This window comes from Rattus norvegicus, chromosome 3 (genome assembly GCF_036323735.1).
Source record: "Rattus norvegicus strain BN/NHsdMcwi chromosome 3, GRCr8, whole genome shotgun sequence".
NCBI lineage: Eukaryota > Metazoa > Chordata > Mammalia > Rodentia > Muridae > Rattus > Rattus norvegicus.
This window is the reverse complement of record NC_086021.1, coordinates 57,199,282-57,223,057: the sequence shown is the minus strand read 5'-3', so window position 1 is coordinate 57,223,057 and position 23,776 is coordinate 57,199,282. Positions and strand designations below refer to the sequence as shown.

Here is a 23,776-nt window from a genome sequence, read left to right as displayed (position 1 = left end):
CTTTAAAAAGAATAACGTTTCTAATGTTTGTTTTGCTTTTTAGACAGAGGAACCCAGATTGTCCTGAAACTCATGGGCAGTCTTCTGCTTCTGCTACTTGAATGTTGTTTACAGTATGTCTCACCATGCTCTTGTTTTTTTATTTAACTTGTTCTTTCTATAGTATATATTGAATAAGCAAGCTATGTTTCCAGTTTCCAGTCACCAAGAGGATGATCTCACATTATACAAATATCCCTTGTTCGTAAGGTTCACATGACTGTATGAGATGATCTGGTATATTTAGTTAAAATGATAAAGAGAGGATAAATATTATTTACTGTCATACAAATCGTGCAGCAAGGAGCACAGAGGGGTAAATATCTTCAAAGTATAAGACGGCTTTGTAATATTTCACTCAAAAAACTGTTTCCGTAAGATTGGTGTCAATGAGAAGACCCCCAGGGTTTAGGCCTTGGTTCAGAAGCAAGCCAGAGAAAGATGAATTATTACTTCTATATGAGTTTATAGTTTCTGTGCTTTGTATGACGACAGACAGACTATAGCCTTAAACAGCACACTAGATCAAAGACAGTAAGAATGAGGGTCTCAGGCAAGCTTTAAGGATATTGTTGGATGGTTTTGTCATTGCTGTTGTTATTTTGGTCTGTTTCTGATTTTTGATTTTGTTGTTTGTTTTTGAGACAGGGTCTCATGCAGTCTAGGCCAGACTTGATCTCCTTTCCAAGTGTTAGGACGGAAGGCTTGACCTACCATATCCAGTTGTTACATGGTTCTGGGCAAAGTAAGTGTCTTACACTGTGAGTTTTCCAGTAGACCATCATTTTCTCCTCCTGTAGTCATCTCCTGATTTCCAGCTGATCTGTATTTGCCATTCATAAATAGAGCCTTCAGGGCCAGCATTCATGATTTGCTTCTAGGAGGAGGGAGTCAATTAAATATATCAGCAACTCAGTTACCATGGAGAGGTGAGGCCTTGTATCCCTAGCAGCTGGGTATTTGGGGGGAAGAAGTTGGACCGAGCAGGCCACACCCTTGCCTCAGAACCAGGAAGTCAATGCGTCCATATGCTCTGATTACACCTGTGGCTATGTCACCCAATGTTACAACCAAATATTGTCACCTATAATTACATCGCATTAAAAAATTTGCTTCTCTTTGAAGCACTACTTGGCATCTCCTTCCTTGGAGGTCTCACTGTTTAAACATAACAGATTTGATAGCTTGTTGGTAAGGTGAGGTCCAGCTTGTCTCCACTAGGTCATCTTCATGTGAATCCGGTGGTTATACGGTTTTGTTCTAGGGATATTTCATTTTTTTAATAACGGTTTTAGCTGACATTCATGGAGAGAATGAATCCTTAGAAGTGTGCCACTAGTGAAAGGAAATCCTGTCTAGAGTATGTTTCTTTACAAAGCTGTGTCACACCATCCTTTGGGCCCTCTGCTGGAAAAGTAGAATCAAGTCTCAAATAATGCCTTTTAAATTGTATCCTCTAGTATTATAGATGTAGGACAGTACTGTATCATACCTCTGTGGATGTAAAATAGCTTGTACCTGCTTTATGATACGTAGTAGTGACCGTGCTTTATCAGAGCTGTTTTTAATGATGTTGCTCAGAATGTTTTCTTTCCAGATGATGATTGAGAAGCTAATTTAAAAAAAAAAATGGTGCCAGGTACCACAAGAGTAACAGAACTGTGCTGTTTTCTCGGGTTTTGTTTTTTTACTTTTTTTTTTTTTAATGGAGTGTGCTGGATGTCTCTACAGTTTTGTTCAGATGACTGCAGAACCTGGAAAAGCTGTTGCTGCTGTTGATGCATAACACACTGCTATTATTGGTCTTTTTATATAAATATAAATATATATATACAGATAAAAAAAATTTGCTTCTGACAGCTGGATGATTTCTGGATGGTGTTCCTCAGTTTCTCACACAACCGCATCGGTCTCGCACAGGCCTGTCCCTCTGAAGTTAGCATTCCTAAGGAATCCTGTGGACCTCTGTGAAGATCAGAAGGGGTCAGGCCAGCAACTGAAGAACCCAAGTTTCCAAATCCTGCTTAGTTCCTTCAAATCATTCTGCACAAGTTGGGTACTAAGCGAGATTGGAGAAAATGATCAATTAAGCCTGAACTTGACTATCAAGGGTTGGCAGTTAGGTAAAATTTCATCGCATTTGAATAGTTCTAAGCTAGCAATTTGTTACCCTTTATCCTTTAGTGGAATTGATGAACAGGTGGTTTGCAGAAGATCACCCAGTATATTTAGCTTCTGAAATTTGAGCAACTCAAGATCTGATTGGCTGTTCCTGCCACATGATAAGTTGGGAGCGCCCGTACTCCGGTGGCTTTTGCCTGGGCGTCTCAGGAGGGGAGAGCGGGGAGAGGATTTGCTGCTGGCCAGGGTTATTCACATAGCTCGAAGGTAAGGACCTTTATGTCTTCTTCTGGAGTGGTCTCCTGAGAAAATGTTCCATGACTCCCCTTGAATTATTTTCCAAAGTTTTGAGTATCTAACTGGGGAAACAGTGGAGAGAAGTGGCTAGGAAGGCCTTAGTAGTCATCTCTGACACAGCGTGTAGGAGTTCCTGCCTTCTCCAGCTATTGCTTGACCTCGTTGGCTGCCTAACCCCAATTTTCTTCTTCATTTTTGTCTTAACTATATTCCTATGAAGAAAGCTCTATGGTCAGTGTTCCTATATTTATCCCACCGTACAGAGCTTCCTCTGTTCTCAGAAGGACCAGCAGTTTCGCTAGCTTAACAAAACCAGCCACTCAGGGTATTGGTTTACAGTCAAGCATCTCTGGGAGAGGTACAGCTGCTCTCAGACATCACATAACTTGTATGGGGTGGTCATTCTCTGGCGTCAGGCCGAAGGGCCTTCAGCCTTTCCCCAGTTCCTGAATTAGAAATCTAGGCCAAAGACTGACAAGCTTATGCACACTTCAAGCAATGCTTCAATTTTTTTCTTTCTTATTTTTCAGACTTGAACAAGAGCTACAGAAAGGAAAAAAAATCCGTGGAAGCCAATGGTTTTCCAGAAGAAAATAACCCCGTTGCCTTGAGGTTTCTACTTACTTACTTCAAAATTTATGGAGAGATTTATTCTACATGGTCTAATATTAGATATACTTCATATAGCATTCTAGACCAAGGCAGAAAACTAAGTTAGTCTGCCTAGTATTGGGGGTTTATGAGGCAAAATTCCAAGCACTGAAAGCCACATTCAATTTTCTTCCGCTAAACATTTTGCTTGAAAATATTTTCTGTCTAAATGTTTGGTCATTTAAATTCCATCTCTTGAGTCTAAACTGCCTTATCCTTTTTTTAAAATTTGAATTGAGTAAATCCTGGATGGGTAACAGTGCTCAGGGTATTCTGAAGGTATTAGGAGAGAAAACTGAAGCTTTGATTTAGCCCATTACATTATTATTACTACTATTATATTGATAATATATTAATTAATAATGTGTTAGTAATATATTATTAGTGTAGAGTGGGTTGGTTTTGCATTTCTTTATGGTGTTGTGAGAAAATGCTAATATACTTTCATTTGTATGGCATGTGGAAAGTTTGTAGGTACCACTACTGCTCTGGAAAAATGGCGGATGAGGAAGAGTATGAGGAGGTGATAGAGGTAAGAAGAAAGCCCCTCTGGCAGCCAAGCACTCTGTGTAGCGACAGCTGGAGCCAGGGGGTGAATCAGCCATTCGAGAAAACACATCATCTATTATAATGTCCCAAAGACTCACCACTGAAGTACAAAGACGATCAGTTTCACCATAACTATGAGACCTAGAAGTGAAAGGGAATATCTACTTCCCAGCTTTACTTTTTCTTAAATGCTCAAACACCCACCCCCCAAATCTATCTGGGCACAGATAGGTCTTACTTTATCATTTAAAAGAATTGCTTTCCCACCGCCAGTGATCAAAGGGCCCTAGTCATGCTTCCCAGCATCTGTATCAAGAGAGAAGGAATCTGTTTCAACTAGCTAAATTGTATGGGGGAGGTGTTACACACAGGAGGAGCCATCTACGAGCTGCTTGTGTGTGGTGTGTGTGTGTGTGTGTGTGTGTGTGTGTGTCCATACGATTTCACAGATACACATGGGAACCCATGAAGGTCACAGAGACAGCTGGAGTCACTTCCGCACCAACTCTGTCATACTTAAGTAAACAAGACTAGCTTTTGAATCTTGACTGGGAACTAACTACAGCAGCTCTCTTGAAAGTGTACCCCCAAATCATTGGTGGCCACCTGTGAGGTTTGCAGAATTAATGTGTATGTCATGTTAGTATATCACATGGTTGTAACTCATTGTTCCTTCTCCTTAGCAGCTCTTACCTTTAACTTTATCTTCTAAAACAGAAACCCAAAAGCTGGTGGTTAATCCATGTGAATACATTGCTATGAAACTGAAAGTGCCTAGAAAGTTCCAATTAACAACGATCTAAACAGATGAAAATCTGTAATTTTTTTAAATGATTGAAATTAACTAGGAGAGCTGTCCCAAACAAAACTCTGATAAAGGTGCAAAATTTATATTTGCTAATTCATCTTTATTTAGGCAAAGAAAAAATTTCGATTTTTAATAAATAAAATTACTTATTGCTGAAGAGTATAAAGACCACATTGTGTCTGACAGAGGCAGTATATATCTCTCTGACTCCAGTCGATGGTGTCATGTCAGCTTTTCATGCATTGTACCATTGCTAATGAATGTATTAATGTAAGTTCTGAGATGTCAGAACTATTGAATAAACACACTGTAACTTAGTAAGTTAGGTTATAATTATGATTAATTTCTTTCCTGTTATGATAATCAAAGGAACACTTTCAAGCCTCCAGTCAGACTACCCCTTAGCTTTTGAAGTGTTCGTGTAATCCTGGATGTTTTGTTAGCCTTGACTGAGCCAACTAGTCACGGCAGTGGAAGGGGCTATTTTAGGCATTCCATCCCCGCCATCTTGTTCCCATTACTGCTTGTGTCTGACTAGCACATACTAACTAATAGATTGCCTGTCGGGGAGTGTCGAACTCCAGTCTCTTTGGTCTCAGAAAAGATCACAAGAATGGGGTAGCGGCAGATTCAAGGGAATTGGTTCAAAAACAGCAACCAGTCTCAAATTCATAGCTCTTGGGGATCTTGGATACCTGCAATAAAATTTTGCTGGCACTGTCTGTATGGACTAAAAGGAGAAAGGATCAATAATGTATGGTCTAATTAGCAGAATAACTCTAAAAACATGAACTGTGGCATTCAAGTCAATGCCAAGCACTTGGGCGAGGTGACTTTTTTTTTAATGATCTTACTTCCAAGACTCATTTCCCCATTGTGAGACCCCAGAAAAGGTGAAACCACGTTGCTCACAAAAGCTGCTTTTACTGGGATATTAAGAAAATCTAAAATCAATGGGAATCATTCATTGTAATTTATGATTTCTTTGCAGGCTACTCAGGCTGACGAGGAGAATAGCTCTGTTTGCCCTCAGTGCTAAATAGTATTTCTTTTTTTTTCTTTTTCTTTTTTTCGGAGCTGGGGACCGAACCCAGGGCCTTGCGCTTGCTAGGCAAGCGCTCTACCACTGAGCTAAATCCCCAACCCCTAAACAGTATTTCTTAAAGTGTCTAAATGGCCTTTGTCCTGTGCTGAAGTCTCAGGGCTAAAGAGCTCTCCTCTGTCCTGAGAGCTCATGACACCTATTACTATATATAAAGATGTATACATACAAAAATTAAATTCTCAATGGAAAATAAGTACAAGCAAAAGGAACATTAAGTAAGCTTTATATAGTTATAACCACAGTGAGTATTGTAGCTGGCCCAGGGCAAGGAGAGCTTACTGAACCAAGGGCAGGAGGAAGTAGGGCACTGAGGAGAATTTTGCTTCAGTGTACCTCTGCCCCCCAATTCTTCCATGTCAGAAATAAAATAAAAATTCGACATGCTTTAAAAAACTATTTTTTTGGCCAAGAAAACGGGCTAAGTGCTTCCTTTTCATCCCTCTGTTGAGTGTGTTGACTCACAAGAGCCGTGCCTTCCGTTTGCCCAGCGGCGCTGGATGAGGCTGGGGCAGGAGTCTACTCTCCTTAGACACCAGAGACAAAATGTCAGCCAGTTCCCCTCTGTACCTATTTATTACCCGTGATGTCAGAGGACAAAACTAGAGTGGATTTGAGTTCCAGGCTGCAGGCCCAGGGGCAAACTGCAGCCTCACTTCCCTAAATGCCCTGAGGTGCCTTTTCCTTCTCTTTCTTCCTGTGACCTACACCAACTAAGCCTCAGTGACCTCCCCTTCTCCCACAGATGTTCTACCCAGGTTAAGCTAGTGAGATCACCTAGTGCTCAGCAGAGGGAGGTAGACGAGTGCCGAGTGGGATGTGGGCAGCCTTCCCTCCAGAAGAAAGCCTTAGCGATCGGGGGGGGGGGGGGGGAGGGTGGGAATAACAGGATATTAGTAAACATTTGCTCACAGTGGGTCTGTGTTTTGTTTTATAATCAGTAGCTGTGAGTCCTGCCGTAGCTTCCCTTTGCACAGACAGCACCCTGAGTCCTGTCCCAAGCAGATTCTCTGAGATACCGTGCTGGTTAATTTCTGTCCACAAAATAGTTTTTGTCCACCTGGGAAGAGACAAACCTCAACTGAGGAATCTCGACTATATTATTGGTCAGTACGCAAGTCTGGGGACAGACCACTGGGGACAGAGCCATTCCTGGGCAGGTGGTCCTGACTTGTAAAGGAAAGCAGTCTGGGGCCTCAGGGAGAACAAACCAGTAAGCAGCGTTGCTCCATGGTCCCTGCCTCTGCTCCCGCCTGAGTTCCTGCCCTGACTTCTCTGGATCGAGGACTGTCAGAGGAAGTGTAAGCCAAACAAATCCTTTCTGTCCTAAGTTGCTTTTAGTTATGGTGTTTTCTCACGGCAACAGGAAGCAAACTGGGACAGAAATTCTAAGGGGCGAATGTTTCTTGCCCTGGGAAAATAGTTTCCAGTGGCTAAGAGGCCTCTCAGATCTCTCATCTTGCTGGACAGTTTTCAACTTTTTGTTAGATTGGACGTTTCCCAAGTGGAAATGGGTCCCAGAATATGAACTGGCCACCATCTCCTTCCTCCCTGCAGATATTCCACATCCACTCAGCCAAGGGAAGCAACCTCATGGGTTCAGTGGAGGGAGGGGAGGGCTGAGTGCTGGATACTCTACTTGTCTTATAGACACTCCTGTGTTCTCTTTACAGTACTACACCGAGGAGACGGTGTACGAGGAGGTGCCAGGAGAGGTAAGACAGCCCACACTTGCATGAACTGGTTCTCATTAGAGAAGAGCCTCTTTCCGCCCAAAGACTTCTAGAGCCAGAAAGATGAGGAAAGGGAGTCTTTTTAGGGAGTGCACTCTCCTGCCCGTGCTCAGAAGTTGGTATTAAAAGACCATACTCCACATTTGATGGGCTAAGTGACATGTTTTTATATCTGCTTATCCCAGATGGCAAGGAAGGGTTCCCTGCTGCTCGTGTAGCATGGATTTTTGTGTGTGGATAGATTTGAAAGAAAGCCATGTCAGTGGCTGCCTTCTGTCCCAGACTGCCATTTGAGGGATGGCTAGGACATGTGACTGGCACAGTTTATAGCAGTTTCATTACATAAAGTTGTAACGTGTAGGGTAAAGTCTCTGCCGCCAGGCGTGGTGCTCCTGAGAATTCCAAGAAAAGGCTCTCAACAATTCCAAGTTGGAAATCCCCCAGCCTCATACTTTGCTTTCTTCGTGGAGTTGTTTCTCGTTGAGCATGACACTTACTAATCAAAGCAGCAGGCTGTGAGGCTTGCCTAAAGAGCCCGTGACTGAATCAAAAGTAGCCTTGGTGGTTTGATTGGTTTCTCACACTAAGTCATGCTTTAGTAATAATAGGCAGAGGGGAGCCAATTAACAGTGGGGCTTGTCAGATTTACAGTCGCCTCAGCAGATTTTTCTTCCTGGTGCTGATGCTAGAATTTGGCTTTGGACCGGACCGAATTTGCCTTGAAGGACATGATCTTACACAGTTCATTGAAGCCTCTGCTGTTTACCCTCTTCCCCTGCATACCTTACTTCTAGCCTTGAACTGCATTTAAACCTTGAATCTTAGCTTTTCCACCACAGCCTGCTGTAAGAAACAATGGTTTCCCAGCTACTGCATAGCTAAGCCCATTGACAGGATACTTGCCCATTATGTCGCCACCATTGTTGTGGACCCCAGTGTAAATGGTGATGTAATTCAGATTAATGAGCTAAGTCGAGAGAGACTGATACAATACTGATGTGATTCGTTTTTTAAAGTTTTTGTTTTTCCCTATGATAAACAGTACGGCTAAATGCCTATAGGAATTGCAACTGGTCCTTCTTACTCACTTAAAAGTTAATATCAAGAATTTAAGCTTTATTTTTTAACAGCCTTTCATTTCTAGGTCTCCTTTGCTTTTGCTTGATCTAAACCACTTGAAAAGATTCTTCTTGTTCTGTTTTATTTTGATGGTGTTGGAGGTGGAGCAAAGGATCTTGTACAGCTAAGCAAGGGCTCTACCATTGAGCTTCAGCCTCAGTCCTCACTTAAGAAGACATGATTAAGACTATTTCTGATTTTTTATAGTCCCTTAATGTATTTGGTGATATCTCTGAAAATACAGGTCACAGATGATGTCACAGTCAATATCCAGTCTGATGAGAGTTACGTGTCCTCATATAGATGTGTGAATATAATATGCATCTTCCTGCCTTGGCTGGTTTTGTGCATGGAAAAGGAACACGAGGGATGTCCGAGTGACTGAAACTAGAACATTCTACACCAAGGTCGCCGTGTTAGTTTTTAACCTCATACCCACATGTTTCATTTTTCAGACAATTACAGAAATCTATGAAACCACAACTACAAGGACATCTGACTATGACCAATCAGAAACTTCCACACCAGCGCTGGCACAGCCACAACCAGCAAAACCGGTGGAGCGGAAGAAGGTCATTCGAAAGAAGGTGGACACGTCCAAGTTCATGACCCCCTACATAGAGCACAGTCAGAAAATGCAGGGTCTTTTCAGCCCAGTAAGTCTTAAAGCGCTACCTCCTATGCCAGTTGTATGATTGAGACGTTTTGTAGAAATGTGTCTTTGATGTGTGACTCTGGATTTTTGAGTGGCCCATCCATGCCCTTGCAACATCAGGACGAACCCCTATTGTTACCACGAGAAAACACAGGAATGCAATTATAAAACATGTGTTGCATAGCTAATCCAGAGCAATGACAACACAAACATGAATACTTAGTTATTAGAAGTCTGTTCACAGAAGCTGAGTTGCACAGTTAAACTGAGTGCAAGAGCCTTGTAGATTAGCCAATGGCATGAATGATTACAAAACAGTGACAAGAAGAAGAATCCGTCCGTGATGCAGAAAACCAAGATCAGACTGAACTCATTTGGAAGTGAGGCACAGAGCACTTATGGGTAGCCCAGAACCATGAGTTTTCTGCACAGCTACACCAGTGGGTTCTTCTACAAGATTTAAAACTACTAGTGCTCAGGGCATTCTTGTTTAACTGGTCTGAGGATTATGGACTGGTACAAAAGGAGTCTTCAAAGCTGCCCTGTGTCCTGATTGAGGATGACCAAGGAGTCGATGCTCTCTGCTTTGTACAGTTCCGTGACCATCCTGTCACGTACAGTGCCTGCCAGAGGAGCCACACCTATTTCAGTAGATCTGATTTGTTGATGTCCATGGCAGGCTAAGGTCTCTCTAGCTTGAGCCTACGTGTTCTGGATGCTTGAAGAAATGAGCTGTAGTTCAGAGGGACATTGAATTATGTGGGATCGAAACCAATGCCTAAAGCTTCCATGTGTGCTTGGCCTCTAAAGATTCTATTGTGGTTGTATCAACTCCTGAGGATAATGAAGTAAATTTTCTAATTCGGATCCTTGAATGATCTAACATGAAAGATTCTAGACAAGACTTTCTTGCCTCCTTCTCATTGCAGTGTTCAATAAGGACAAAATTATCTCATTAATTTATTGCCATATAGTCTTATTAATTTGGGCATTAGGAACCTGGAGTTTCTGGTATTCTGAGTGGAGTGCTGGCAACCCCCCACAGATTGCCCATGGTTAGTATCCAAATCAGCAGTGTAATTTAAATTGTTGACTACTCAAGAATATTCTTTGAGGGCCTTGATCGTTATAAATGATGCATGTTATTACTAAAGCAAGGCTCCACTGAATAGCTAGCAGAAATAATAACTTTGCATATCGTTATAAAATAGCCCATAATTCAGGTTTCCCATTAATTCAGCTGGCACCGTAGCTTTGTAACCACTGCAGTTCAGCTGCAGCTTCTAAAGTGAGTATTTTTGCATTGTCTTAGCAATTAAATCTTTTCAGGCCTAACTTGTTTTCTAGACTAATTGATATTCAGGCTTTTGTATATGTATGCAACCAAAAAGAGAAAATCAAGAGAATTATTTTAGGGCGTATCCAAGACAATTGTCTATATAACAACTCTCCAGGATCCTCTCCTGTTTAGGGGGAACAATTACCGAATCTATTTTAGTTTTTGCGGAGAGAATGTGGGACAGGACGGAAGCTGTTGCGGCTGATAATTGTTATTCCTTAAAGGATTTAAAGAAAAAAAAATCAGATGAGGATGCGTGTGTTGCCTGAACTTTCTGCTGCTGCCTGGTCATGTTCCGGGCTTAATATCTAATATTCTTTTCAGAATAAATACAAAGAGAACTACGAGAAAGCAAAGGGACAGCCATACGCCATCACAAGTGATACTCCAGAACTTCGCAGAATCAAGAAAGTCCAGGATCAACTCAGTGAGGTGGGCTTCAATCCTCATTCCTCGATTAAAGGAGGGAGCACTGTGTAAATATGCCTGGCTCTGGGATCCTGGGGCTCTAAGTGTAGGGGGAACAAGGAGACGGATCACTCTGAGCTAGTCCAGACATCTACATACGGCATCATGTTTGCTGCGAGTGAATCCAGAGAGACTTTGGAAACCTTGGCTTGGCAATCAAAGACGAGACTGTCTTCCAATTACGTCTTGAGTGGCAGCGGTCTTCCACATGGAGAACAGAGAGAAGCCTCAGGCTGGAAGTTCAGCCAGCAGAGCAGACCAATAGTAGTTGCAGGTTCTCTGTGGCTCTTCCTAGCTCAGATTCAGGATCTAGGCTTTGGGTTGCAGACATAGTTTCTGACTCGTAAGAGCCTTAGATATGCGTCCGTGCCCGTCATGAACTTCAGGCGCGTGTCGTTTCTGCAGGTTAAGTATCGAATGGATGGAGACGTTGCTAAAACTATCTGTCATGTGGACGAAAAAGCCAAAGATATTGAACATGCTAAGAAAGTGTCGCAGCAAGTCAGCAAGGTAAGGTCACGTGGATGGGTAGCCCTGGGATACTCAACAGCGTGCACAGCATCCATCTCGGTGTGGGTTAAGAGCCACAGTCCTCCTCACAGAGAGTGTGAACTGGATGTTTACACGCAACAGCAGGCTCCACAGAGGACTGAAGTGGCCTGTAGATTGCTGGGGGTGGGGGTGGGGGGGTGGATTGAAGATCTCTTGACTTACCTGAAGAGGCATTTGCTACTCTAATGGGGGTGGGGGTAAGGTGCTGCAAAAAATAAAATACAGTCCTGATATCTATCTATCTATCTATCTATCTATCTATCTATCTATCTATCTATCTATCTATCTATTCTTTCATTCATTCATTGCAAGATGAAAGCCAAGGTTTTATTGTTTAAACTTTGAAATAGATTTGTAAGTTACCAGATGTTGGCATTGAAATTTTCTTTTTTTTCTTTATTCTTTTTGAGTATGTTTTCATTCATTCATTAATTTAAAAAAAATTATTCTCTCATACATTACATCCATTACATCCTGACTACAGTTTCCCCTCCCTCACTCCTCCCAGCCCCCACCCCAGATCTACTCCTCCATTTTCCTTCAAAAAAGAAGCAGGCTATCTTATTTATTTTTAAAGGGGTTTAGAAAGCAAACTTTTTATGAGAAATTTCCAAATTCAAATGTGGGTAGCTAGTTATAAGAGCTTTAGAATATCATGTACGTCAAAAGAAAACTGAGTTAATTAGCTGATCGCAGTCTTTGAAAGGAATTGAAAATCGGAATCATTAGGTGGTGGTGGTGTTTAGTAAAAGCTTACTAATGCTGAGAGGGAATACGAGGATGTTGCCATGGTCAACACTTTCCTGCTAACCCATCAGCTACTTTTGTGTGAGGCCAACGTCACTGTTCTGTCTGTCAAGCCCTAGTCCACCTGTTTTCTCTCTAGGTTTTATACAAGCAGAACTGGGAAGACACCAAGGATAAGTACCTGCTTCCCCCTGATGCCCCTGAACTTGTCCAAGCCATCAAGAACACAGCCATGTTCAGTAAGGTGAGGAAGGCTAGCTCTTTCTAACGTCCCATCGCACACTTGGAGCCATAGCTGCTGAACTTTCAACGACTTGCAACGCAGTTTCTCAGTGTTTTTGCAAGTAGCCTCAGGACTTGTGTGGGGCTGTGACTTGACAAGGAGGACCCTCAGATCCTCTCGAGGAGCATGCTTGAGCAGAGTGGCTGAAAGTCCCTGAAGAACCTGAAACTGTGGGTGGGGGCCCAACATGGAGGGAATTAAGACACACCGGGGAACCGATTAGGAAATTGACCAAGCAGTGTCTTTTTTTTTTAAATTGTCATTTGTTCTTTGGATATCCCTGGCTCTCACTCTAATTAGAAGTTTGTTTTATGATAGAAACTGGGGGAAAGACTTCCCTGTCCCTCAGGCAGGAGGCAGGCGAAGTCAGAGACAACGTCTAAAAATAAGATTTTTCAGAAGTAGGGCAAGCTACTAACTAAAATAAATAATGTGGACTGGATGGAAAGGGGAAGGTTGTCTGTGACTTTCCCTGACCTCGGCTGTCACCTTGCCCTAGGTGCCTCACGTCAGCGGTGGAGGTCAAATGATGTGTTTCGTGTATGGCTTGTTTTCTCAATGTTCCTTGCCTTTCTCTGATCTAGAAACTGTACACTGAAGACTGGGAAGCGGACAAAGGGTTGTTTTATCCCTATAATGACAGTCCGGAGCTGAGGAGGGTCGCCCAGGCCCAGAAAGCACTTAGTGATGTAAGTGGAGGACACTGGGTACCATCTGACTGTGGGGTGGGGAAAGCCTGGGCCATGTCTTTAGGTCCTTAAGAAAGATCCAACGTCATTATTACAGAGGACTACAACTAGAGTCAAAATTTATTATGTGTCCTTATCTCAGCCATAATCTATACTTTATATTAGACATAATTTCGCCAATCCCTTTTTCTTTGATGTGAGGAACCTGAGCTCACATCAGCAGTGGCAGAATCTAGACTTAAACCTCAAGGCAAACGTTCTTCCCACCAAACCATGTATCATTTTCCCCCCTTAGCTCAAAGTTGTTTTGTGGTGATGGAGGAGTGGCATTTTTAAAAAGAGCCGTTGGAATCACACCCCTCCCTTTGCGAGTTTACTTAGGGTACACAGTCACTTCGTAGTAATTATCTCTGCCCCACCATCCACCGTCCCCTGAATGAGATATTTCTCTCTTCTGCATGGGGACTCTTGAGACCTGCTTACAGAGTGTATCCCACTGAGAGAGTCCAGAAATGCCTTATGTAGGGACCATTTTCAGAGTTAGTAAAAAAACCAGCAGGCCACTTGTCAGGATTTTTATGTCTTAAGCTTTGAAAGTAGTATATTAGAGAAACTTCAAAAGGCCTTAAAATTTTCAGCACTGGAACCAACCACAGCAAAGAGTCCCATGCCCTTGTATTGAGGGGTTTGTTTTCTTCCTTCTTGGATTTACTGGAAACCTTCTAGATTTCCAAAAGATCCAGTCTTTGGCAGAGAGCTGCATTATGAAATGGCCTGTTCCCTGATGTTCAGTTGTCGTCTAGAAGAACTCAATGTAGAATTATCAAAGCAAGTTCAGTTCAGTTCAGACTTACATGAGATTTACTTCCAGTAGATGCCAGGGCCCTAGATGAATCAACATCACCATTTCACAATGTCTTTAACTTTGAGGTCCAATGTTTGCTGCCTTTCTTTGCTACCACCTGCAAATTCTAATGGATTTGTTTTAATCCAACTTTTGATTAAAATTCAACTCATATAAATTGGTATTTCCATAGGGCAGGTTAGGAAAGAAATCAGAAAGGGACTTTGATTTCACCTAACACACATCAATTTTAGAATGTATTACTTCCTGCTTGTCTTTTAAGATAAACATTTTGGTTTTGTATCTCACAAAGTCACAATTTCGTGATGAGGACACAGTCTGGCTGATGAATAACTTACAATGATATCTGTGTTTTTTTATATATATCAAATGAATGAATGTATTGGATAGCAAAAAAAAGTGAAGGAACAAATAGTAAATAGCAGGTAGGCAGCAGAACATCAACTTTGGTGCTTACAACATCCAGCACGAATGACTGGAGAAACTTTCTGGAACATTTATGCCTGACTGAGACTTATAGGGAGAGTGTTATATGGATGAGCTTCTGGCTTTCTGTCCCCACTGCAGGCACTTCCTATCATGGCATAAACAATAGCAAAAGTGGTTGGAAATGGATGACCTTCTGCCTATAGAAGGAACCCATTGGATGTTCTGTTTTCTTGTCGTGGTGTCAGGGGCCAGCCTGTCCCTGGACAAGGAATCTCAGAGGACATGAGATAAATGCTCTTAAGCCCACTACAAGCCTTGTTCATAGTACAGGTCCTGATCACATCCTAAATAACTATTTATTGAAATTTTATTACATATGAATTTAGAGTAGGATGTGAAAATTCATCCTTTTCCTTTAAAATATCACACTGGCAAGATAAAAGTAGTGTATGTCAAAGAAAAGTAGAAAGACCAGAAATATCTGATTATGGCTTTGAGAAAGGACACACATGAGAAATGATAGAAATATGGGTGATGATGAAGAAATACATTTCAGGTGCAGCAACCTCCTGACCAAAGAGAAAGGGTGACATGAGTCTGGGGTGTTAGAAAACAATGTGAGTGGGTGCCTCATCTGTAGGGTTCCTATTACATTGCTAGAGCAGGACCTTAGGGATCAGACTGATGCACAGATTTGGACAACAAATAGTCCTGAGGTGCAAATGAGGACCACAGAACAAGGTAGAATCCGAAGAGACCCTTGGCAGTCAGAGCAAGGGAAAACTCGAACTTGGGAGTATTCACGGAACTCTAATTTGGCACCATAGAAGGAGCAAAGTGAAAGGAATCCTAAGATAATACATATTACGTGTTAATGACGGTGGATATTGGAGACAGAGAACAGAGCCATAGGAAAGTTTATTATCACATAACGCATGTGTTTAAACATACGTATTGTGGAGAAAGAACCAGGTATGAAATGACAGGGAAGTGTTTGGATCGAGGCTTTTTATAGTTAAAGTAGATGCTGAGGCTGTGAACATCTCATAGACATGAGATCCGGATAAAAACTTAATGTTTAAACCTTGTCAGAATAAATGTGATAGCTGAAGACAAGAAATGTATGAGGGCAACAATCGAGGACAGAGTCCTGGAGGACACTCAACTGCAGGACACCTAGAAAGGAGCCAGCACAAGAGGGAATAGGGAGGCCGAAGGGGAGTCTGGAAATGCTATATCATGAAGAGAGCACAGGGAGCTCATGAAGGGACCAAGAAGACACTCTCTGCATGCCTCCCTTTTCCCATAAAACAATGACTAAGAAATGGCCCCATACCACTTAGAGGTATGCTTCTGAGATATCACAAAAATGAACACAAGAACTTACAATAATGAACTAAAAATCTCCACTCTAGTCAGAGTGGGAGTTGGGAGTCTAGTGCAGTTGGGAGACAGCTTTTATTTTTACTGCTGACCAAGTATGCACCAAGTATCACATTACTAGTATGGCTATTAATACCATCGTTAGCAACATGAGCTGTTACAGTCACTAGCTCAGAGACCAGGGCGAGCCGTTGTCTACAGAACAGATTCCTGTGTGTGCACGTAGCCTTCAAGCCAGGGGCCTTATATTAGTCACTCTTGTTCTCTCTCTACCTTATTACTGCATCGCCTTAAATACTATTTTCCATGCTTTCCTGTTACCTAAATAGAGACAAAACAGTTTGCTAAGATTAAGAATGTCTTTAAACTGATCTGGAGCCCAGAATTCTAAGCAGACAGAACTCTGAGCATTGTTTGTGAAAAAAAAATGGAGACTGGGTGATCTGATTTCTCGGGAACTTTTTGACAGGTTGTCACACTTGATAAACATTTCTCCTGTTTGAATGCTACTTTCTCCCTAAGGACTTAGCAGTCATGGAAAAGTCCACTCTCCTTTTACCTAAAATAAAGTTTTCATGTACTTTAAGTTAAGCAGGGGAATGTATACATATTATCCATTTTTTTAATAAAAAGTCTTTATATCCCAGTTAATTTGATGGTAGTCATGAGAGCTGATGTTATAAGTACTAAGTTGATATTATTAAGAGACATTTAGACCTGGTTAAGTATAAGATGATTGTGGTCTTGGAATGAGCCAGTTTATTTTCTAAGATAAATAAGAATGCTGTCATGTTGAGGGAAAGGAACTGTGTGATAGAAGAGTTGGGAAGATGACATTCAAGTCTGGACTTCTGCTGGAGTCGGTCACTGACCACGCCCACAAGTTAGAAGATTCAGGAAGGCAGGGAGGAAAGGAGAAAAGAGATGAAGGGAGTCTGTGATTCATGTATACCAGACCCCTTTTTTTTTAAAAAAAGACAATAGAAGCTTTTATAGGCTGAAAAGAAGGAGGTAATAAGGAGGGAGAGAGAGAAGCTGTGAGATGTATCGGGGACAGCTGATGGAGCTCTGTACAATAGTCAAGCGAGGAGATGGCCGAAAGCTCTGGAGGCCCAGGAGGACTGCTTCTTAGAGCCAGAGCAGAAGGTTAGAGATAAACTGTGAGTGTAGAACCCCTCCTTTCTCTACAAGAGAGACCATTGGAGTAGCATTGAGTTGACTGAGGACTTACGGAAGTTCTGGAGTTGAGTCCTGCTTCTGGGAGTCTGGACACATCATGGGGTGTTCAAGTTTCACTGAAGACAAAGTGGCAGTTGGGCATCATAAAGTCAGAGTGCTAGACACAGAGGCCCAAGCAAGCCCCAGGTCACAAAACAGAAAATTGGGTAGACAACCTATAGAGTTCACTTTGGGTGCTTTGGCTTGAAGACTTACTCCCATACACCTCTTACATACGCCCTTCTTAACCCCCCTTATCATGTTAGCACCATCCCATCAGTAAGTGTGTGTGAGTCTCCTCTTTACCACTCAGCATTCTGTGTAAAGGAACAGAATGATATGTAATTAGGTTGTCCAGGAGTGGGCATGGCTAAGTAGGTATGAGGAAAAGGCATGATTGAGAGTTGAAGACGTTAGCGAAGAGAAACCTGGCCATTTCCAGGGATGCTGTGAAGACAGTTGCAAAGAAACAGGTGGAGGGGCCGAGCATTCTTGGGAAGGAAGAAGACTCAAAGAAACTGAAGTGAGTGGGAGTCCTGAGAGGCAGTTGTGTAAACCAGGGGACAGTCATGGCTAGACAGTACACAACAGCTAAAGCTCGAGAGAAAACATTGGCGGTGTGAAAAGGGCTGCCTTATGAAAACAAGGGCTCTTTTTCAAATGCACGTGAACATTCCTGCCTTTTATTTTTTTTGTCAGATTGCCTACAAAAAAGGACTCACTGAGCAGCAGACTCAGTTCACATCCCTGCCTGATCCTCCTGATCTGGAATTTGCCAAGAAAGTAACCAACCAAGTGAGCAAGGTAAGTGCAGAGAGGTGGACGAGCCCTGTCTCTCTTAAAAATCCTGCTGACGGTAGTGAACTTCAAGAAGAGACACAAATACTAAGGGTATTGTTGCGTATGCCCTGCCCCCACCAAAAAACCCTTACACCAAAAGCAGCCCATGTGCTAATCGCATAAATGACTTCAGTGGTTAGTAAACTTGATGACTCAGTGATTTTTTTAAATGTCACAGTCATCCCTTGATAAGGTAGCTTATTGCCTTATTGCCACTTGACATTTTCTGAGAAAGATACCCCAGTCAGTGACTAACTATTACGCCCTCTGTGGTGGCTGTGGTTTAACTTGGGGGATGGGGAGACACCCCAGAAGTCTTATACCCCCCCGCCCCCCCCCCCCGCATCCTCAATCAGATATGGACAGACTGTATGAGTGAACTCTCAGACAAGGCTCAGCGGCCAATGGTGGGGCCAGCACTTGAGAGCTTTGAAGACCTAGCAGGCTGCTTCTTTTGCCTATATTTAGCCAAATAAAGTAACTTGGAAAGGTGCAGCTGTGGCAAGGAATGCAGAGACAAATGTTCGGCTGGTCCATAGGCCGAGCTAGTCCTGTTGTAACAAGGTCCTGTCAGTCTACCTTCTGAGACCTGGCTACGTTCATGTACCTTTCTTTTCCTCTGAAAGTTGAGACTCAGTTTCCTCTTCTGCTTCAGTTTTGACTGAACGTCAAGGTTCTTATTTTTCTGTTGTTTTTTGCTAGAGGTAGGCTCTTGAATAGAGAAGGGGAAAAAAAGGTAGAAATGATGTCATCTCCCCCGAAGTGTTTTTAGCTTCTCGTTTTGATGAGTATTGAATGTAAAACCCAAGGGCTGTGTAAGTATAGTAAAATTAATGAGGACACTGGCAACCTTTCCCCCAGGGCTGAGGAGAGATTAACTGGGGAACTTTGCATATTGGAATGGCTTCTAGATGTGTCTATAACAGAGGAAAAGATAGAACAGAAAGGTTGTTTGGGAGACATTGTCTTCCATGTGGTCATTTAAAAACAATCCATTTTTAATTTGTATGTAAGGACTATCTCAGTTCAAGTAGAATTTTTTTTTTTAAATCTAATTTGAGCATGCAGTACAGACATTTGAAAGTGACTTTTAAAGGTCGCTTTCAAACTTTCCCAGTGTCACTCTCCACAACAATTTAGGCCTGCCAATGAAATTCGTGGTGTGCTTTTCAATATAGCGGCCTTTAGACAAAGCTGACAACAGAGCTCTTAAAACATGACTAGAAAAAAACTCCCGAAATTATTAGGGAACTTGGACTCCTACAATAAAGTCATATGCAGAGTGTATTAAACAGCAGACTTTGGCTTCTCAAAGTCTCAGAAAACTGCAAGTCAGAAAGAAGTGCCATCTCATTAGGAGCTAAGAATTCGATGTATGAATTGGAAGAGGGCACATATGTGTATCTGTTTCCCTAACACTGAGAGTCTTTCACATGGGACGCATATACTGGATCTTAAATGCTTACCATGAAGTAAAGACAAATGTAAAATAGCCCAGTTTTACACCGATTGTGTGCTAGAATGGTAGTGTTTGGATCTACTGGGTTAAGTAAGATATATTAAAGTTATTTTCCAACCTGTCCCTTTGCATCTTAAGAAGTAGGGCTTCTGGAATAACTTCGTGTTAGGTCTGTTTGGACTGCACACTGCTTGCAGAGGGTGACACTGTATTAGGTACTTGGAAAGAGTTGCCCACCCAAGTTTGACCTTGTAGACTAATCTGAGCTGAGTGTCTGTAACCGAAGGTCACTGGGTTTGGCCACGGAGACAAAAGTTATCCAAGTCTTACCCAGATTCCAAGTTCTTAGTGTCTATTGTGCATCAAAAATACCAGTCCATATAGCGAGAAATATTGTGCATGGTAGCCATTGCATCCAGCAACCAGGTACCCAACCACAGAGGCCCAGGCTGCCATGGTCTTGGGTATGCTCTGTTTATATAAACAGATATCTGCCACCAAGCTCAAATCAAACTTTGGAAGCTTTAGTGTTTATGGGTACTTTATTCATCTATCAGATTCTTAAGAAACCTGATTCCCGAAAGATTAGAAGTACTGCTACAGACAGCCTTGGCAAATCCCCAAATCAATTCATTCACTTTCATTCTGTGTTGGGGATTTACTTCAGCAGAGGAGGCGTCTTAGTTAGGGTTTCTGTTGCTGTAATGGGATACCGTGAGCATGGCACCTCTCTATAAGAAACACGTTTAATTGGGTCTGCTCACAGCTTCAGAAATTTAGTCCATTATCATCATGGCGGGGTGCATGATGGGTAGCACGCAGGTAGACATGGTGACGGAGAGGTAGCTGAGAGCTCCACATCTGGATTGGCAGGCAGTAGGGAGAGACAGACCCTGGGCCTGGCTTGAACATCTGAAACCTCAAAGCCCACCACCAGTCGTGTCACACTTCCTCCAACTAGGCCACATCTATCCCAACAAAGCCACACCTACCCCAACAAAGCCACGCCTCCTAATAGAGCCAATCCCCTTGAGACTTATTGGGACTGTTTTCATCCAAACCACCATAGGAGGGCACCTGAATTAGTTATTGGTCTAATTTAGATTACATTCTGTTTTTGTCTGTTCAGGTCAGGTCTTTGCATGTAACCCAGGATAGCTTGATCTCAAGATCCCCCTGTATCGGCCTCCGGGGAATACAAGGCAGATTCGAGTCTTAGCCAAATTCAGTTTCTCTTTCTGTCTGTTTGCCTCTCTCTTGTACATTTTACAATTTCTCCATTTTCCTTATGTTACTAGCTGTCATCTTTATAATTATTGCACCATATATTTGTTTAGTGCCATAGACATACAGACCATCTTTAGCTTATGATCTTGCTTCATCTTTCTAGCAATGTTCTGTGTAAAACACTGGGATTGAGAAAGTCGAAGTGTTGAAACATTAAGGCAAAACTTTAATAATGAGAGTGTCCAGTTATGGACACTAAAAATCCAGAGATCTAAAATGGACAGCTATAAAAGCGGCCTACTGAATTAGCATATTGACCCGTGCGAAAACAGGAAACAGGGCATTTGGGGGAAAGTTATACTTCCTTTTACACTGGTTCTGTGCATCAGAGCTTGAGTTAATGGCATAACAGTGAAGGACTTTCTGTTTCCGTGAAGAGTGGTGGAGGTATAGGTGCATGCCAGCCACCCGACAGTCAGTGGTGATGTCTTTGGCATAGCTATATGAGCCAAGGAGGAGAATCACTCTAACCCTGTTCTAGCTTTGCCTCGTGGTCCCAGATCTGGGTTGTATACCTTAATTCTGTTCCAAGAACACAGGAGCCAAGATAATTCACAACTATGTGTCTTGGGTCAGTAGTAAGATAACTTCTACACAGCACATTTTGAGCTAGAGTGTAAGTCCCCAAGGTTAGCAATGAGAGACAGTCTTCTTGTCTCTCTTTGTTCCCCTTACGTCAACTTTCTGACTGAGTCAATAGACTAGAGTGCAAGATAACTTGGAGATATTTATTGAAGATCTAATATGAACATCATCAAGATAGTTAATAGCATCCTATACTCAATTCCTATTTGTCATCTCTTGGATTTCATTTTTGTTTAATTTCTTTTTTTTTTTTTACTCCTCCAGCAAAAATATAAAGAAGACTATGAGAAGAAAGTCAAAGGAAAATGGAGTGAGACACCATGCTTTGAAATTGCAACAGCGAGAATGAATGCAGACAATCTCAGCACAGTAAGCCAGGAGCCAGGGCCAGATGTCCCGGGAGGGTAGCCCTTTCTCTAACAATTTCCAGCTGCTTGAAACATCTCAAGGAATTCTAGAATCCTAGATAATATCTTGACCAAATCACATAGTTTCTACCTTAATTTTCATAGGAACAACCTGGCGAGACCCTCTCACTAATTGCAATGTACAGTTAGCATGAGTCAAAGAGGTTCTTTGTACTTTATTCTTTCCCCCACTGAATAAAACTGTACATTTATAACATTGATCGCTTCTTGGCCTTTTGGCTAACATCAAACGTAGTATAACATTGATTGATTTAGCTTCAGTGGAAAACAGAAATCTAATTTTTTCATTCATCTGTTCTGGCTTTCCAGACCTCTTTCTCAGTGGGCCTTTCCAGTTTTTCTCTCAGCCTGTTCTAATTGTCCAGACCTCTGTTAAGCTGGGAACCATTTTGGCAATGCCCCTGCATTCTCTGATCAAAACCTGGCTGGCCTAAATGAAGGGGGAGGGGACATGCAGACTTGAGGGGTTCTGCCCAGTACACAGTGGGGTAGAAGTCTGTCTCCACAGCTATTCTGAAGCTTCTTTACTGTCTTACAGAGGAAGTATCAGGAAGACTTTGAGAACATGAAAGACCAGATCTACTTCATGCAGACTGAAACACCTGAGTATAAAATGAATAAACAGGCTGGGGTTGCCGCGAGCAAGGTATGCCATCTTCCCATTGCTCTTCGTGTTTTTAATGGGGTGGACTCAGAACTCTTGCCTGGGTAGATACTAAAAATGGTGGTGGCGTAGATTCTTAGGGAAAGTACCAAAGCTGAGACTAGTGCATAGCAGAATGCCTAAAACAGAAAAAAAAATGTGTTGCAATTACAATAGGATCCTTAGCAGCAACTAATAGCCACTTTCATTCATTTCATGGAGTGGAGGGCCTTTTGCTGGCCAACAACATAAAGGGAATTATCTTAGCTAGCGGTACGTCCACCAGAAAAAAGATACCTGGCAACTTTATATGAAGCCATGTGCTTCACACTCAACACTGTCACTGCTCTTGTGTTCTTACAAGTGGGTGATCACAAATAAGACCAGAAGCCCACTTTGATAAAGGGATTCTTCCTTGACATTTTAAAGTGGTATGAGTTTTATAAAAAGCATAGATGTCAAGGCCAAATAAACTTGTTTGACCAATGGCTTTCCTGGAGACTTGGTTTTGTCAGAGGGGAGAAAGAAGGAAGAGTCCATCACTTAGAAAGTGTAAGGCAATTGTGTTTTGGGTCAAGATACCAGCAGGACAAGGGGTGAGAAATATTTAGGAAATGGAGCACACTTGATTTGTTGAAGGGTTGGATCAGAGAAAGCTTTCAGACTGTCTTAGTTAGGGTTTTACTGCTGTGAACAGACACCATGACCAAGGCTAGTCTTTTTTTTTTTTTTTTTTGGTTCTTTTTTTTCAGAGCTGGGGACCGAACCCAGGGCCTTGCGCTTCCTAGGCAAGCGCTCTACCACTGAGCTAAATCCCCAGCCCCGACCAAGGCTAGTCTTATAAGGACAACATGGAGCCGGCTTATAGGTTCAGAGTTTCAGTCTGTAATCATCAAGTTGGGAACATGGCAGTATCGAGGCAGGCATGGTGCAGGAGGAGCTGAGAGTGCTACATCTTCATCTGAAGGCTGTTAGCAGAATACTTGCTTCCAGGCAGCTAGGACTAGGGTATTAAAGCCCACACCCACAGTGCCACACCTACTTCAACAAGGACATACCTACTCCAACAGGGCCACACTTTCTTTTTTTTTCTTTTTTTTTAATTAACCTGAGTATTTATTTACATTTCGAATGTTATTCCCTTTCCGGGTTTCCGGGCAAACATCCCCCTAATCCCTCCCCCTCCCCTTCTTTATGGGTGTTCCCCTCTCCACCCTCCCCCCATTGCTGCCCTCCCCCCAACAATCACGTTCACTGGAGGTTCAGTCTTAGCAGGACCAAGGACTTCCCCTTCCACTGGTGCTCTTACTAGGATATTCATTGCTACCTATGAGGTCAGAGTCCAGGGTCAGTCCATGTATAGTCTTTAGGTAGTGGCTTAGTCCCTGGAAGCTCTGGTTGGTTGGCATTGTTGTTCATATGGGGTCTCGAGCCCCTTCAAGCTCTTCCAGTTCTTTCTCTGATTCCTTCAACGGGGGACTTATTCT

At 42.4% G+C, this 23,776-nt stretch overlaps 1 protein-coding gene across 48 annotated transcripts in view; it reads left to right on the top strand.

Annotated features, from left to right (window-relative positions):
- Positions 1-2,305: 2,305 nt before the first annotated feature.
- Neb (nebulin) overlaps positions 2,306-23,776 on the top strand; it is a 197,931-nt gene continuing 176,460 nt past the window's right edge. For 47 of the 48 annotated variants that reach the window (XM_063283589.1, XM_039106300.1, XM_039106274.1 and 44 more), the window contains exons 1-12: positions 2,306-2,427; positions 2,988-3,069; positions 3,576-3,640; positions 7,241-7,282; positions 8,875-9,075; positions 10,738-10,845; positions 11,287-11,391; positions 12,320-12,424; positions 13,048-13,152; positions 17,747-17,851; positions 21,483-21,587; positions 22,185-22,292. In XM_063283589.1, the coding sequence (XP_063139659.1) occupies positions 3,605-3,640; positions 7,241-7,282; positions 8,875-9,075; positions 10,738-10,845; positions 11,287-11,391; positions 12,320-12,424; positions 13,048-13,152; positions 17,747-17,851; positions 21,483-21,587; positions 22,185-22,292 (1,020 nt within the window). In that variant the 5' untranslated portion in view covers positions 2,306-2,427; positions 2,988-3,069; positions 3,576-3,604. The remainder of the gene's footprint in view (positions 2,428-2,987; positions 3,070-3,575; positions 3,641-7,240; positions 7,283-8,874; positions 9,076-10,737; positions 10,846-11,286; positions 11,392-12,319; positions 12,425-13,047; positions 13,153-17,746; positions 17,852-21,482; positions 21,588-22,184; positions 22,293-23,776) is intronic. The other variant, NM_001419519.1, reaches the window with a different exon arrangement.